The 18,213-nt window shown below is 33.9% G+C and overlaps 1 protein-coding gene across 3 annotated transcripts; it reads right to left on the bottom strand.

Annotated features, from left to right (window-relative positions):
- Positions 1-996: 996 nt before the first annotated feature.
- Positions 997-18,163, bottom strand: LOC136820285 (ras-related and estrogen-regulated growth inhibitor-like protein). Of its 3 annotated transcripts, XM_067076477.1 has the most exons (7): positions 18,086-18,163; positions 17,702-17,771; positions 14,408-14,435; positions 6,608-6,806; positions 5,631-5,687; positions 3,412-3,485; positions 997-2,483 (listed from the first exon to the last, which is right to left on the bottom strand). In XM_067076477.1, exons 4-7 carry the CDS (start codon positions 6,753-6,755, stop codon positions 1,770-1,772), a joined length of 993 nt encoding a protein of 330 aa, XP_066932578.1. In that variant the 5' UTR covers positions 6,756-6,806; positions 14,408-14,435; positions 17,702-17,771; positions 18,086-18,163; the 3' UTR covers positions 997-1,769. The 3 variants fall into 3 exon arrangements, with proteins under 3 accessions (XP_066932578.1, XP_066932579.1, XP_066932580.1); XM_067076478.1 differs by lacking the exons at positions 17,702-17,771; positions 18,086-18,163 and adding an exon at positions 14,568-14,764; XM_067076479.1 differs by lacking the exons at positions 14,408-14,435; positions 18,086-18,163.
- Positions 18,164-18,213: the final 50 nt, after the last annotated feature.

The following is an 18,213-nucleotide window of genomic DNA, read 5'->3' as shown; positions in this document are numbered from 1 at the left end:
TTTCGCTGGTACTAAATCTTCGTGTGTATACTTAATTTCGCGAGCTTTAGGCAAAATTTCGCAAAATTTAGCAGGTGTTTAAACTTTTCAGAAACAAGAAATCACGAAATTAATAAGGGAAAAATTTCAAAATAGGCCAAAATCACAAAATTTTTGAAAATAGAAGAGAGAATGAATTTTTAAGGAATTAGTGATATTTTTTACAATTTTGATACTATTCTTGCACTTTATACGCTAAATTACAAGCAAAATTTTCTTGTTTCAAACTTTTTCTTTAATTCAAAAATTTCGAATTTAGTGAATCGCCGCGAAATTAAATACAGGCGAAAAATTCCAGAAAGTGACAATCGCGAAATTTAGTACTAGTAGTAAACACGTAAACACGTTAGTAAACATGTTTCTCAGAAAAAAATTCGCGATTCGTGAACATTTAGTACCCGGGAGTAGTACATACATTTAGTACATACACTTAAGGTACTACTTTTTAAAGATTGAATATAAAAAGCCCGTTGGACTGTAATAATTTATGATATTGATAAAAAGGTGCGTGGAAAAATAGGGACACCGTACCAACCAACGCGTTGAGCACAAACAACTTATTTTTCCCAGACATTGAAAAGGAGGCTGAATGTGCTGCTATTTTTGAAGAGTCAGTTGAATTAGGCTGCTGGCATCCGGATTCGTGCTCCCTATACTACCTGCGGTTTTATAGAGGTCTGCGAATTCAGACTATGGTTGAATGTGCTGCAAATCTTAACAAATTTGGTTGAATACGACCCTTCTTTGATGATTTGTTGAAAGCGCTTCTACTTTTGATGATTTTGTTGTTCCTTGGAGGAATTCCTAAGAGATTTATATTGTAATACTCCCGAAACAATCCCACAATGCATCGCTTTTTTAGAAAAATAAAAAACTCCGATAGGATCTATTGCATAATCGGAAACATGTATAAGAAGTAATAGGTCGGGAAAAGGAATAATAGGTAGAAAAAAGATCTGACGAGATTTTTTTATCATACATTTCGAATTCTGTAAAAGTCGATGATTTATCAACAACAATATAAAATATTCACAAAAATTTTTCATTAATAATAAAATAATATTTATAAAATACAACACTATATACAAAGGAAAAATCTTTGGAAATTGTTTTTTTCGGATACTGGTTGAGCGTAGAGGGGCGTAGAGGTGAAAAGCACTTCCTTACCCAAAGCAAGCATATTTAAGGTGACTCAAAAACGAAGGGACACAATTTCTTTCTAAGAACAGATAGATTGTAACCTCTCTATTGTAAATAAGTAGAGGTCATATTCGTGCAGAGACACATGAAGACATCTAGCATTGAAACTTGTCACTTCCTGTAAATCTCCTGATCAACTCAATAGTGGCGAGGTGTCGGTCACAAGGAGAAATGGTACACATTGCATGAATTCTTAAAATTCTTAAAGTCAATTTCAAAACATTTTAACGTCTTTATGAGGTAAATTCTAAAAACAGGTATATGATAGCCTCCACATTGTCTTGACAAGCCTAACAATTGTACCTTGTTCTTTATAACGTGTTTTCTTTCCTCTGATTTGAAGATCCATTTATCAGTTTTTGTGTTCCGCACACATATGGGTTCCAAGTTGTTGGTTATATTTCTGATTCGAATGCCTCAACCATTTATTGAAATCTCCAAGCATTTCCACCTTCTCGTGGTCACCAAAATCTGTCAAAAATTACTCCTTGTCGTTAGATCTTCTTGTGCAACTTTCTTTCTCTTTACCGTCACCTTATTCTTGGAGCCATTGAAACTTTACGGCTCGAATGTTGATGATTGGAAGATGAAGATGACGTCAGACCCATTTTCTCTAACAAGACTGGTAACGAAATTTTTCGTCGTCCAGCAGATGGGACGGGCGACGTCGTCGGTGATTGATCGGGTGTGGAGAAGGTCGATGAATGTGAAGAGTCTATATTAAAAGCGTAAAAGCGATCATCATCCGATATCGTAGACATTGTATCGACTGAAGAGCTATGTGAACCCGTCGACATACGACGTAATTGTTTATTAGAACGTGCACTATTGTCACGTCTGAAGTCACGCTGCACTCGATTGCACTTCCGTTGCTGTACCGGAAACGTTTGTTCAGTATAATTATTAAATTGTACTTTACATTCTTGACTGGATAAAGCTGAGAATAGTAACCGTTCGAAAGCATGCTGTACGCCGTTTAAATCGTTCGCTGCGGATGTTTCGTAAAATTGTGTGCCGTACTTCATGGCTAGTTCTTTTCCCTTATCACGACTCACTTGTCGGAGATGTTCTAAGTCGCATTTGTTGGCTAATAGTAATACATTATCAGCTTCTAGTCTTTTAGTGATGTTTAATTGACTTAATATATAAGTAGCGAGTTCGAAGCTTTTCTTATCGGTGACGGAATAAATGATAGCGATAGCCGTCGACCAACCAATTAATGCTGACGGACCTTTTAACCAATCCTGTAAATGAACAAGGGCAAAGGAAATTTAGAATCACAGAATCATACACTTAAAACATCCGTTATTAATAGTAGGGTTTTCAAATCAGTAATAAAGATTGAGAGAAGTTAATATAATGCTGGTCTTTTTAGTCTTTTTAGGATTCCTTAAGGAATTTTTTAGAGTTTTGTATTAATTACTTTAGCAGATTGTTTAAAATCTCCACCCCTTTTCTAAAATGATTACTTCAACCTGGCAGCAAATAGCTTTTCATTATGTGTCTAAATAACATCAAAATCCATCTTAAAAATAGGTATCATCCCTTTTAGTTGCCAAATGGGGTGGTCAAAGTTCTTGAGACTAGTACTTAACGAGCCCACGTGTTTACATTTCATGACATCACATAACAAAAAACTAGGGAGATAACGATTTCATTTCCGACAGGGATAAAGTGGTCAACATGACTTAACATCCTTTAGTACTCAAGACAGTTTGACAACATACTCCTTGAGAAAGAGATTATGTGCACAGTGACGCAAAGCCGGGTGTCAGGTTGCAATAATTTTGATGAACAAGTTTGTACTAGTAGAAAAACGGTTTTTCAAGGGTTCTATTCGAGATTCTGAAGAGGTCCACGCGCCGATTTTATTTCAAGTGCGAAACGATAGTGGTTATATTTGAGGCTTGGGCACTATCCAAGAAAAAAACCTAGCCTTCCATTTTTGTAATAAGCATTTTTCTTAAAAGTTTGACTTGGAGAGCTTTTATAGAAAAGTGATATCTCAAAAGTATCTTTGCAAAAAACTTGTAGATTATTTACATTGCATATTTGGGTCTACCCTGTAAGGTACTGCAAATTTTTAGTGTGTTAGTGTGTTATCAAACATATACCATTTTTGTACCAGACCCTAAAGCGGTGACATTGCAAGTTTAAATCAAACCAACTTACGCAAGCATTGGTGTCTTTAACGTGAACATCTGCAATACGACCAGCGACGTCGATATTACGATTGATGCATACATCTGCAAAGAGAGAGAGAAAGTGTTAGTTCAAAGCTACAGGTTTCAGTGAGTGAATCGAAACTAAAGATTCTTGGAATCGAATATTTCTCTGATAGAAAGCCCACAGTTTAAATGGCTTCCTCAATTGTGCGTCTTAAATTAGGTTTAATTGCCGTTGATTTAGAATAGTAGCTTTTAATTACAATGATGTTTCAAAGTTACGGTAGCTTTATGTAATTTCAAATGAACCCTAGATGTTTTCAGGGAAGGTTGAAATTCAAGATTGTTTGATTTGCACCAAATGTAAGACTACTGCATTATCGAAAGAAAACTAACAAAAACTTGTTATCTTTCAGGAAATTCAATCCTTGATGACCTTCAATCATGTTAATAAGTAAGGCTTACGATTAATATTATAATCTACAATGTTAACATGGCACTTAGGTGACAATTATAGACCCAAACAGTTAAAACAGAAAAAGGTCCTATCCCCTTGAACTATTTACGTAATAAATGACGCGGTTTCATGCAGCTTTCTTATGCAAAATGAAAGTTGAATTTTGTACTTCAAGGTCATATTTTTCTTGATTTTATGAGGGTTGAAGTAAGACTTGCATAAGTTTATAAATAAACCAATATTTTCTGAGTAGACACGAGCCGTTTGACTTCTTTCACAATCGTTGCTCTATCAGGAAACCGATGTAAGGGTTCTAGGGTAGTCTAAGAGGTTAAAATTGAAACTCAAGGAAAGTGAAAAGTGTAATTGTTCTAAAATTTATATTTTCGATGATCAAGAAATTTTCAAGATAATAAAAAACCAACACAAGATAAGAGAACCACATTTAAAGTGCATCGGAAACAGACTTCATATCCATTCCGGAAATTGAAAATCGGATTAATCGGGAAATAAAAACAAGAATTGACAGGCATGGACAGACAACTGAGTGAGATATTTCCCAAGACAAATAAAAGCTGTTATCATTGTGTACTAGTTTCAGAGTTTCATATCGAAGCAAATTTTTCCTTATTAAAAAGCAAATATTCGGTTATTATTCTAGGAAAGATGAGTTAATTGAAGAAGTTATCAAAGGTTTAAATACATTGCGAATGCAGTTGACTAAAGTTCTGAGTTGAATCATACACAGAGGGACTTTCCTTCCCGGGGGGGGGGGGTACTAGGGCAAGATGGGTTACGGGGATGCTCCGCTGGTCAGGGTACCTTTTTTAACCTCCACGAGTCCCAGGTAGGGTCGCAAAAACACCAAAACAGAAAAATCAGTCCCTCGTAGGGTGCCTTTTTTTGGAAAATTTTGGGAAAAAGTAGAAAATTTGAGAAAATTTTGGAATTTCAGTCCCATTCAGGGTCACTTTTTCGCAAATTTCGAGTCCCACGAAGGGTCCATTTTTCGAACCTCAGCGGAGCACCCCCGTCGGTCGACAAGGGTAGTACCCCCCCCCCCCCGGGGGACTTTCCTTACGAATAATAAAAGACTTAAATTTCAACAAGTCATCCAAAGAAAAACAGTTGATGCAAGAAACACACATGAATGTAATTCAATACAAAAGGTCTCAGAATGCAAGCCAAGAAAGCGTAGGATTTGGATTTCTGTTGATTGAGATTAACACTGTATCAATTTCTGTTGACTTCCATCAAAGAAAAAAGGTCTTTGAAAAGACATAAAAACAAATATATTGATGATATACCAAACAGAGTAGTATCAGTCAACAAAAGATTCACTAAGCAAATAGAATGGCAAGTTGTTGTTTGAAAAAGTGGTATGAGGGGTATTAGGAAGAAACAAAGGTCAAAAGTGATTCAAACTAATAAAATTTGTATCTCAGACATACTACAAAGATTATTGAATGAACCCTCTGAATAAGAAAATTTGTATGTTGTTGGACTAATCTCTACAAAACAGATTTATAAAATTAGGATTTATCTATCTCACAACAAGAAGCAGACTAGACATGACCTAGAAATCTTCCAAAGTTTTCAAAAAATTCACAAGAGATCCATCAACTACGTCAATTGCAGGGTAATGCAAAGATTCGAACCTGAATGAAATTTCCCATTCTTCATTTCAAAGGAAAGGAAACAAATTCAACACCAAGGAAACAGTTTTTAGTTAATGTCTGGGCATTTGCATGAAATAAAGTAAATCTTACCTGCTTGTGATGCATATTCTCCGATAAAGCGACGCGTTAAGAAGCGGACAGTGATTGCTATAAGGTTAGAAAAAAATGAAATAGTTGTCTTAGTTACAATGTAATCTGCATTGTGTACTCAACTGAACTATTTCCCAAAGAATTTCGAAATCATTTTGACCTCAATTGCGTGAGTATTGATCTAAAAAGAATTACAGGGGGATAAAGGAATGTTCGTGTTTTCAAGATTTTGATGAAAAAGGTTCATAGTAAAACTCTCTTAGGGTTGATAAATGTTCTTTTCCTACTTAACTCTAGTTTTGGATGAAAATAAGGAACAAGGAATATCAGGGCTTTAAGTTTGCGTGGTGCTGTCAGAAAAGAAACAAAGCTTGAAAAGTTTCAAAAGAAGTTCGTTCGTGCAAGCTAGATCTTGATGTTAATCCTTTTAATTTCCTTTTTTTGTGAAAGTTTGAGAAAGTGTGAAATTTGGGAAGTAAAACAAGGAATTTAGGTTTATAATACTGAAACAAATCAGCTCTAACCTAAAGACATAAAAATGATATGCTAATTTCACTGAAATAATTTTATATCGTGCTAAGGCGTATACCATACACTCACAATCAGATTAAGCGATTATCCCAAAGTTTTATAATTTTGGAAAAATATGGCATGTTCGGTATCTGACATATCAAAAGAAATTTAATCGAATCGATGAGAATTCTCGAAATTCTTTTGCATGAATCCTTCAGTTGATTACTTATAAAAAATCTGATCTCCTAAAAGCTAATGTCATAGGTTATAACAATCTCAAATTTAGTCTTTGATGAAAATTCCGAATGTAAATGATTTTTAGGTTTGCATGAACGTTATTTATTCGAAAGGAAATTTCCACAAAAATCTCAAAAAAGGTGAATTTTCCAAAAGAACACATTTCAAAAAGTGAAACTAAAGTATAATTTTCAAAGGAAAATATTTAAAATAGCGAGTAAATTTACCTGATTTTCCAGCACCTTTCGATCCAACCACGGCCAAATTCAAACTCAGTCCAGTATCGGTGTTCTGTTTGTTTGAATGTTGTTGATGATTATTGTGGTGATTTCCAAACGAATTCATCGTCATCGTGTCTCCTCGTTTTAAAGTCATTCAAAAATATGATTCTTCTATCGTAATTTGATTCATGTATCTTATATTTTCCTGAACGAAAAATAAAATGAAGAGTTTTTAATGGACACCCTCAATGTATTCAAAACTAATAAAATCCAGCTAAAAATGCATTTGATTGTCCAGTTTTAATAAGTCTTATCGTGGACAATTCCCAATGCTTTTTAGTACGGTTTAGTCGCGCAGAAGAGAATCGCGAAAGAAAAAAAAGCCACTCAAGGAGTTTTCAAGTATATGTTCTCCCTACTTAGGCTACTTGAGCAGCCTCTTGTTATTTGATTACAAATATTAAAAAAAAAAACTTGCAATAAAAGTTTTTGAAATTTAAAACTAGTTGGGAAAACAAAAAAACTTTAATATTGACTTGTCGGGGGACTAGTAAATTAGTATTGGACAATATAATAATAGCCGGCATTCAAAAACGTCATTTCTGACTAGTCAGCAATTTTTTCCTCGTTACCAACTGAAAAAGACGACATTTTTCATAGATATAGAAAGAGCACCACCATCACACACCAAGGTTTAACGAAAGATTAAAACAGTGAAATAACACGACAAACGTTTTTAAGAATAATGAATATGGAAAAAAGAGCGAAAGCAGAGTACTGTCAGATGACAATAGAAAAGAAAACTCCAACTCCTCCAATGACGAGTGTCATCCTAAATAAACAAACTGGCATACAAATCAACACTTTTTTGATTTTAGTACAATTTTCAATGATAATAAAGAGCAAAAACATACGATACGATTGAAACGTCACTCAAATAAAAACAGCCTAGGCACGCGTCTAAGTAAGTTCTCCCATTTCAATCTTTTCATAAGGACTCTTGTCAGTACTATCTTTCACGCGTTCTTTTAAGGAGCAGAAATCCGCGATATTCAACGAGTTCGGCAAGTACTGAGACTTGCCGGTCCAAAACCATCAATCGTTAAAAAGATGTTATCGGACGTGATTTAGCATTACCCAAAATCCAATAACAATAATCCCGAATAGTCTAAAGCCGAAGCAGGATCTTTCAAACGTCTTTTAAGATCCAGAAACTGACGAGTTTGACGGTCCAACAAATGTCGTTGCGAAGACATAATAAAGATTTTGCATTGCCGAGAGTCAAATAATCAAAGTCTAAGGAGCAAAGTAGTATAGAGATTTTCCCGATTCGAAATAGGATTTCGCTATAGAGCTTTATATTATCTTATCCTTTGAACTAAATACAACATTTTTTTGCAAAAATAAAGATCTCTTTCTTTCTTTCCAATAGCAGTGCCAACTTATACTACACACAATGTTTCTTTTGAAAACTGCAAAAGATTTAAAAACTTTTTTCTGCAAAACATCAAATCGTGACTTTCTCAACTTTACGAGAAAAAAATAACAGAAACTTAGCACCCAGACTCCACAAAGATAAATTTTTAATGAGAAATTATTTGAATCAATATTAAGACGTGACCTACATAAAGGGGCTAGGAGCTAGTATCAATTTTTTCAATTAGATCATATCACTTGACCCCTGGAAAATGATGATAAGGAAATTAAAGCAATTAAAATGCATATTTCATTGATTGATAGAATGTATACCAAAAATATTCATTCTTATATGAAAATTTTCGTTCCCCCTGAAACTTTCCTCTTAAACAATCCATGTCATCCGGCACAACAAACACATAACATAACCTTCAATCCTGAAAGCCAAAGAAAAACATACAAACCTAGAGCAAAATAGGCTACCTACCTCAACGCAGTATCAGATAGGCAAAATACAATAATTTTTGTTTCAGGGCCCAAATTACGCTAACTGTTCTTAAATATCGGCTAAGTCAAATCTTTCTAGTTCTTTAATGTCGGTCCGCCACTCCCGCTCCTTGACACATCATAAATATTACTTTTTCGGAATTCTAAGAAAACACAAGTCGCAAGTTAAGTCAAAGGAAGTCAAGGAATGGCGATCTTAATCAAGGTCATTTTACAAGTTCACCGTATCTTAAACCACTGATAAAAGTTATGAAACTGATGTCCGTTTGCCCGAACTAAATAAAGGCTAAAGTTTTAGTATATCCTTTCCCAACTCTCTGTTGAGCAGTCACCCGATTTGGCCCGAAAATTGTAGAGAGGACAGTACAGTGGAGTCTCTTCAACTCGAACCTCTATAACTTGAATATCTTCTAACTCAGACATTTTTACTAGTCCCTAAAGGTTTTATTTTTACATAAGCGTTCCCGTTTCATAATTAGACACATAGTTCATACCAGCACAGTGTCTGTCTATTGTTATATTATATTGATACAAATGTTTTTCTTGCCTCCTTTCTGACCAATCTTGCTCCACATCCATGCCAATCCAATGTGAAAAAGCTTGTAAATTAAAATTGATGAGTAAGCAAACGATATCACTCTTATTAAAAAAAAACCTTTAACACTGCCTTTTGAACCTTACTCGAACGTAGTGGCTACACTGTACTTTCAAAAGACACTCCAAAGTGATGAGGTACGCAAAAAAAAGCTTTAAGTAGACAAACAAGTAAACAAATCAATCTTTGATCACTGGCAAGGATCTATACATGAATCACAAAGGCATCATTCATCAAATAAAATAAAAGAAATTATGGATTATGATTCTCTCACTGAGGATCCGCTGTGAGGTCTGGTAAATGGAACAGATTATTAATCGATATGATAGGTCAGGCAGTCTGACAGTATTGAGTAGAAACTCTATTCAAACCTTTTTTGTACAGTATGGATTGTCCAAGTAAATTCAGTAACAGCCTTCGCTTTGGTGAATCTGGACGAGAAAAATAGACAGTGAATTTACGAAATTCCTTCTTCAAAAGTTTACCATACCGAGGACAGAAAGTCGCAATACTAAAACTTGTGGTTCAACTCTAGCAATATTTCTCACTCATTTCTCTCTTTAAATGGAGGGAAATATTTAATACTAAAGCAATGGCCATGTTTGAAGTATATTCCTTACATTTATTGATTGATGAAGTTCTTTTTAGAACATTAAACTCAGAGGCAAAAGAAGTTTATCAGAGAGCTCATCTTGGCAGAAATGCACAGTGCTCACACATTTAACTTCATCACACTGTATCCTATTTACTTTACTCTCAGCAACATTTCAACATCCTACACACGCACGTTGACAAGTTGTCAATGGATATGAACAAAAAGGTGAAATGATTTTACTGTCTGTCACTTGATCAAACAATCAAAAATAATGCCAATAAAAATTCCAAAGTAATACTTTATACCTCTCCTCTGTATCTTAAAGTTATATCATATTAACATTAGTGCACTAAACTCAATAAACAAAAAGTATGCAATCTTCACAAGCCCTGGTTCCTTATCCAAAATTAAGTCTAAAATCAAAATTCAAGAACTTCTGGAATAAGTATTCATAGGAATGGAAGTTTTCCATTTCAATTGTCAACGCAAAGATTTCACTTTTTATAAATAGAAAAAAAGACGGGTAAAAGAAGATCGAAGTGGTCTAACGGGGGTCTAACGGTAATCCATTCCAGGATAATTGTATATAACATTTTAACTGTTCTAGAATGTGGGTGGGAGGACACAATTTATTACAAGAGAAATAGTGATTGCTTTTACAGACCTTGATCTTAATTTATCAAATCACAGCACTTCAACCAAAAACAGTTGAAAACTTCAAAACTGATACTTGACTTCAATTGTCGTGAAATGCATCATAAAAATACCACAAAAATACAGCTTGGAAAATAATTTTATTGACTTAATGTCGATTTTAAATCTTTAATCTGAAAAACTACCATAGATACTGGCATTGAAACAGATATCAGAGTTTAGGTCATATCTAATAAAAGAAGAAACATATCCGAAACACGTAACCGAAGCTCCTAGTAAGCTTGATTCCTTAAAAATCAACAGATGAGACAAAAATTAGGTTTTTTTTTATTTAATTAATGTACCAGCATCGCATAAACACGTGCATTTGACGAAATTTTAACAAATTAAAAATGCAACCTTTTGGGTAAGGCCTGATTGGTGTTTTGGGAAAAAATCAAACTGTTCTAAAAGCCATTATTGATTGTACCCACCATATACACCTGCAAACAAACCAGCTGCTAAGCATTACCACAAACAATACAACTAACGTAAACATTAACTTTGATCGAGTTCAACCCGAAAGTAATTCCATAGATACAAAATCAATGGGTTGACTATGAACAGAGAAGTCTACAGAAATAGAGGGGGAGGGAATGAACGGCAACTTAACCAAAATGCAGACGTCATCAGGTATTAAGATAAAAAAGTTCACCGGAACCTCAATTAAGCTTAAGTAAGTCTACTATTTAAAATTTCAAATATAAAGTTTTTATAGGGAAACTTAAACCTATCAATTAGTGCGTAGAAGGAAATATTACAGCTTAGAACATTCTTAATCTATAAAAGGTGTCAATCCCACATCCCACTCACGAAAAATAGAGAAAAATCTATTTTCCGGTGCTAATCAAAGTAACCAAATTAATTTGCCTTATCTTGAAGTGTAAGAACAGAGCGAACAGAATAGATGTATGGAGTCTAGACATTAAAGGAAGGTACAAACCAAATCTAATTAGTCAAAAAGATATTGTATACTTCCATACCAGAATTCAATTCAGAGAATCTTTTATTCATTTCAAAATACACGCAATCAACCTAATGTATACTGTTAAGCTCAAATAGCATTTCCCAACTCTTTACAAAGTTAGTGTCGTGATGGATTTAAATCCACGCAAACTTTCCACCATAAAATCAGTTCCAAAAGATAAATGAAACCAGAGTTAGCCAATTTCCACCCTAATGGTATGAATCACATACTTATACATACCAGAATCCACAAAATTTAACACACAACCATTCGCTTTTAAATATGCGGATAAAACACAACAAAGGAACGTCTCTATCAGATAAGGCTCGAGCATCTCACAATAAATTACTACATATCCCAGATACAGACTATACTAATTAACGAAGAATTTCATGTGCATTTTTTTCTCGTCTTTTCTCCTCCTACTTATGACTTAATAAACGACCTTTTAAGTGCCAAACGGGAAATAATGACGTAACTAATACGTCACCCATCTTGATACGTATTCCAAAATTTTGAAGAAAAATAAGTTCAAAAGTGCCATGACATTTTTTATGATAATGTTGAGTATGTAAAAAGAAAAAACATATAATGAGAGAAAACAGGAAAAGTTGAAGTACATGTCTATAACACTTCTTGTACTGAAAAACCTTGAAAAACAAATTGCCGCTTTATATCCGACCAACCATTTCTCTCATTTAAAACAAAAAGCATTCAGTAGCACATGCATAACTCGGAGAGTTACTAGGGAAATAGAGAGTACGAGTATGTACCGCCCTTAAAGGGTGTCTGACTTAATAAACTTAATGCCGAAAAAAGGGTAATAGCTCTACAAAAGACTATGGCACCATAGAGTATGGTCATAAGATTTTGACATAATGTTGTGAGTTGAAATGGTCAACTCAGCATAATTCAACCCTGAAAAATGTCAAATCAGAAGGGAAATAGAACAGAGAGAATGAACGTCAAAAAGGGACAGTTAAGTCACCGTTAACGTAACAAATGATTATTCTGTTATCTTGAGAGGGCCCTTGAAACAAAACGTGGGACGTAACAAAGTTGGTCTAGAAGAGTCAAATAATTCAGTCAATAATCTATTTTGAGATGAATGGTGACATTATGTGTGAGAAATTAGTAGCATCTTTAGTTTACCGTGCGTGATGTCATAAAGTTATAATACTTAAGACTGAACGGTGATATTCTCACGCCCCGTTTGATTGATATCGACACAAGAAAATAAAATTCAAGGTGTTGTGAAAGTTTAACAGAACTGGCCTGGAATAAGAAGTCTCACAATTGGATTTTCCTCTGAACCAATTTTTCATTTTGGAGAGTATAGCAATGCAAAAAGTATCAATCTTCATACTAATTCTTCTGCTAAGAAAAAGCATAAAAACTTTTGAAAAATGAATATTAACTATCATTTGTAGCTCATCGAATCAGACTAGATACACGATAACGATAGCAAGAATGCAAAAGTGGTTTCCCAAAGGCCATGTACAGAACCTTCCTCACCATACAAGTTACAGTTTGAGGCAAGTAACTTCAACTCCTATAAGTCTGGTGTCTGCTCCCCTCTTGTGTTGTCCCACTATAAGTGAGCTCCTCTTAATCGAAAGCTCGTTTCATTCCTACGAATATTCTATATAATTCCTCGAGCACTAAAGAATGATGTGAAAGTTAATTTCAAATACCCGGCTATTCGTATATTTCCACCGCAATGCTCGATATCCGTACCAACATCGTGACGGTCTTCTTTAAATCGCCAAAAAGTTCTTTCTCTAATGACTTAAAAAAAGACTCTTCTACATAAATATACCGTGAGCTACAACGTCATGAGATTACAAGTGCTTTAGTTTTCGTAATTTCACTTATTACAAATCCATTCATTTTAATTAAAGCGCCCCTTTGATTCATTCATTTTTTAAGCTCTTACTTTTTCTCTTGGAGAGTCTTCTAGCGAGATTATCGTATTATGGGATTTCGCGTTCCTTAAATAGCATCCAATCTTAAACCTGTTCCTAAAAGAAGATCGCCGTTGTCCATCACACAAAGTTACTTCTAAAGGACCAAGTAATACTGTAATATAAACAAAAATCTCATCGGGAAAATAGAGTCTTCTTGATTATATTATTAAGAAGAAGAAAGGATTCCTCCAATTGGTCACAAACAACAACAAATATCAACATTTTTGTCGTGAACATCACAACTAACGGTTAAATGAATGAGGCTTGCTGGAATACTCTCCGTGAATAAAACCGACTCGTACCAGTCCTAGGTATGAAAGTTTTTAAGTATTTTAACCAAACCTTTTAATCATGGAAATAGCAAAAAGTCAACTTTTGATCAATTTACCCAAATTTTGAAATTCGACGACTGGTAGATTAAGTAATAAAAATAAATTGATGAAAGTCCGGAAATGATTGTTTACGAAAACAAAACAACTGAAAACAAAAACAATAAGGAAGAAAAATGACTCGCAAACAAATAAACAAAATAACGGTCACGGTTTTGTTTATCAATAATCACTGTTTTTCCCTGATATTCTCGGTGTCCTTCACCCAAATTTCCAATGAACTGTGCAATAAATTATGATGGTGACAAAATGTCAGACATGAACAAATAACAACAATACAAGACTCAAACTAAACTGAAAAGTTTTCTATACAGTAAGAAAAGAAACTGTATATGGAAATTTTAACTCAGACAAAAACAGAGTCAGTTTTGAAAAAAGAGAGGGGGTTGCAAGACTTAGTAGCCTACTGGTCACTAGTACAGCTTACATGGACGATTCTTTTCTGGCTTTATTCTTAAAATATATCTGGTCCTCAACTTCAAATTGTACTTGACATGCAGAGGGAGTCGATAAATTTCCACTCTTTCCAAGGAACTTACTCTCTCCTAAAGTTCCTCAGAGAATCGAGCACAGATCATTATTACAAGTAGAAACTATCCCCTTATCTGGCTGGCGTTCAAATTTCAAAGATAGGGTAACAAATATGAAATCAATCTTATAAAAAGAATATGTTGTACCTGATGAACTGTGAACAGCCTTGAGATCCTAAAAAAATGAATAGAGAAAGACATATCACTTACTTAAGGGGGCAATGAGACGTGTTGCACCAGAACAAATATAATGTCTTCACAAAGTGATGCACCGCCAGTGTTAAAATAAAGGTTAAAGAGTTGGTACCGGAGTCTAGTAGTTTCCTTCTTAACGCAGCCACTCTTTTGAACTTATCAGCTTCCTCTAAATTGAATATCTGAAATTCCTTAGGAAACAGTGCGTAGTGTTCTTTGAATTCCTGGATGATGTATGTTTCGATTTGAACTAATGGAGACTTCTTTCCAAAGGCCTAAGGTGTCAAATACAACAAATACCAATGTACTCTACAAAATGAATAGATAGAATGTAACCAAAAATAAGTATAAAATTTCAATCTTGGATTAGAAATGACAGCCCACTCAAATCAAAGAATAGATGCCGCAATTCAACATTGAAAACAATCTAAAGTTCATCAAAAATATTTCTAAAGCAACTTAACTCGTATGATGATATGCTGGAATGAATAATCAAAAACAAATAATAATGAAATTTTAATCGTTTGTAAACCAAAACTACATGGTATGTCTCTCAGCTCTCAGTAAGGTTTCATGAAAAATGAAGTAATTTATTTATTCAAACACATGGAGAGTGTGGGAGAAAAATATGAGGATGACATGAAGTTGAGACTGGATAGTTTTTCAAAATTCTTTCTCAATGAATATGTCAGGAAAATTTGTCAATAGCTTGATATCTGGTGTATCATAAAGATTTAAAGAACTTCACAAGAGATAAAGAATTATTCAAGTATCCCTTATCATCTCGAACATTTCAAAAGCAAGAGATAAGGCTGGAATTTATTTCCGTAATCCATGCAAATTTCATACGATGTTGTTGCTCATAAGTAGGTGCTAATTTTAATAAAAAGATGGTCTCTTGACAGCAAAACTATTATTATTTAGTCTGATCCGCAAACATATACTTTATTTAGATCTTTATGGTAGAGGATGAGCATAATTCTTAACTGCAATCATCAGTACAACCCTTCGATAGCTTCAAAGAAAAACACGGAGCGAAATTTGATTCCAAGTCTCAGATTACACGCTTTTTTTAATAAGAATACACTTTATAAGAATGTCCATGATGAAAATGGCCAAAAAATTAAGAATAATGATAAGAATATCACCATCATGGACTTTTGCTACTCAGCTAAGAATGGTATTTTTATAAATTGTCAATTACCCCCAGTAAGGTCCACTCTTTCCACAAAAATGCCATTTTATGCTTGAGACGTACGTGTGTACTAAATGTTAAATCTAGTCTGAATTGATCCTAACCTAAGAATGCTGTAAGAATATTTTAGGATGCTTTTCCCGAAACAGTTAAGAATATCCAAAAAAAAACAAAAAAAAAAAATTTCTTAACTGAAGTAAATAAACTCTGGTATTTTGTCATAAAAAGGTCAAAATTCTTCCAGCCTGGAGCCGTGCAACACAAAGTCACCAGCCCTAAAAGTACCTATATATACTTCTTGACTAAAACCAAGCATAACACTTTGCAAAAATCGATAACATATTTCTTTGCTTAAAATCACCATATGTTAAGGCCTTAAAAGCTATTAAAAACAAAACTCTCAACAGTTGAAGTGCCAACCCTCCGTGGTTAACTTTCACTTTGGGTTATACAACAATCAAATCTATTTATCACTAAACATCTTTGCTTTTCCAGCCCACTTTCTATAGCGACATAAGAGCAAATTACAGAAAACTACACTCACATACAGTAGCAAATGACTGTAAACCGAGTACAGTAGATCATCACAACCGAAAAGATTTGTCAGTAATCTAAAAAGACTAGATGTAAAAAAGGAATTGGGAAAATGAAACAGATATTCAGAGCATCAAAGTCTGTTGGAGCAGCACTTTTTGACTTCATATTGCCTTGAAGTCGAATAGTCTTGATACCTATGATAACTTGTACAATTCGAAATGATCATTGGACCAAGTACAAAGAGAAATTCTCCATGAAATTCAGATATCAACAAAATGAAATCTAGTGTTCTTATAAAACAACTTTATTGTCAGCGAATTGAAAAAAAACACATTGTGAAATTGACAGGGCCAATAAATCTTTTGCTCTTTGGAAACGTTTAAGAATGATCCGTTATACTACCCCAGATGATCCATCATAATAAAAAGGGAGGTACCAAGTCAGACGAGAATTCCAATTAAAATTTGAACTTTTTGACTTTTGAAATGAAATAAGAACGTAGCCTCTACGTGATCGTGACAATGATATACATAGTACAGAACCAGACTTTCTCTAACAATGAAGCTGAATTGAAGAGAAAGAATTAAATCTTAAGAACTCATCCAATAAAATATGAATATTAAAGAAGAAACACGAACGCAGGGAAAGAAATCAAAGAATATTTGCTCTAAGAACTCAACAAATTGATTTTTTTAAATGAATCCCAAACAAGAAAGTATCACACTAAATCAAATTTGCTATGGATTATGAAAGCAGTTCTGATCTCTCAGTTATATGCCGCAATTGAGGTAATCAATGCAATAAGATACACACTTTTTTCTTAAACGCCTGATCAGTTCATTTTAAAGAAGATAGATTTTCCAGTAGTAGAATGAGAATCTGCAAAAATTTTCCAGTAGTAGGCCAGTGGATGGTTTATCAAGCTTAAAAAATAAAGTGAAAATATTCAAATGTCCGATAGCAAGCTACCAATTTGAGGAAGTTGATTCGGAAATTAAATGTTACAAAGTTTGAAAACCAGCAAATTTTGCGTATTTACAAAACCCCTTGAATATCTTATTATAAATTGTAAGGACACATTAACATTTAAAATCCTCGTAAGGGGCAATCTTTTTTTTCCAGAAAACCGAATGATAGATATAATACACGTATCCGACAACATAAATTTTTCTTCACCTGAAATAGATTACTTCACAGGAAACATCTGGTATTAAAAGTTAGTAAGCCATGACAGTATAGACATACAATTGTGTTACTTACACCAACCCAAAAAACATCCAGAATGAAAAGTATCTACACAATATGGCTGGTGAGAGATTTTTTAGTAATGACTTTTCAATCTGTTCTTTTCTGAATCAAATTTCAACAAAATTTTCACTTAAGTATCCAATTACATCAGAGTTTGAGATAGTTTCACACTTGAAGAAATTGAAAAAGGGAAGATTAAAGGAAAATTTAATGAAAATAAATATGTTTGGGAAATTAAAAATGAAAAACAAATTTTTGAAACGAACCTTTTGAGGGACTTTATGAACTGTTTCAATGTTTGCAAACGTGTCTTTGCAGATTTTCAACTTTTTTTCTCTATGAGAGAATAATATTATGAAAAGTCATTAAAAGATCGCATAAAGAAAATCTTGAACTTTTGATGACGTCAAAATACGGTGAAATCTGTTGTTTGGATAAAACATTAAATCAAATTGGAAACACGTACAAACTGTACTTAATCAGAAGTAATTCCCACCAAAAATAGTATTTTCTAAGCTGGGAACATCATCAAATTAAATTATGAAATACCCACGTAGTACACAACGTTTTATGGACGTTGTTTGGTTGTTTGGACGTTTATTTGACTCAGTACTATCTACCCGAAAAATAAAGATATAAACACGAAATACCTGAATTTGCCTTTACAATGAGAACCAAAACCATGATGACTCTGGTGAAAGCCACGTCAAATTCCAAATCAATGATTTTTATACTCTCGATCTGATGAGCTTTCAAATCTTCCCCTTGCAAAAGCAAC

Source organism: Clytia hemisphaerica, unplaced genomic scaffold, assembly GCF_902728285.1.
Source record: "Clytia hemisphaerica strain Z4C2 unplaced genomic scaffold, Clytia hemisphaerica genome assembly, whole genome shotgun sequence".
Lineage (NCBI taxonomy): Eukaryota > Metazoa > Cnidaria > Hydrozoa > Leptothecata > Clytiidae > Clytia > Clytia hemisphaerica.
Note: the sequence above shows the minus strand (reverse complement) of the source record. Positions and strands in the feature narration are given on the sequence as shown.

What these genes read in the sequence shown, in the direction of transcription:
- LOC136820285 (XM_067076477.1), bottom strand. Translation starts at nt 6,755, where the DNA reads ATGACTTTAAAACGAGGAGACACGATGACGATGAATTCGTTTGGAAAT. An exon ending in GAAAGGTGCTGGAAAATCAG is followed by an intron (nt 5,688 to 6,607) that starts GTAAATTTACTC and finishes CTAACCTTATAG; the next exon opens with CAATCACTGTCCGCTTCTTA. An exon ending in AGAATATGCATCACAAGCAG is followed by an intron (nt 3,486 to 5,630) that starts GTAAGATTTACT and finishes CTCTCTTTGCAG; the next exon opens with ATGTATGCATCAATCGTAAT.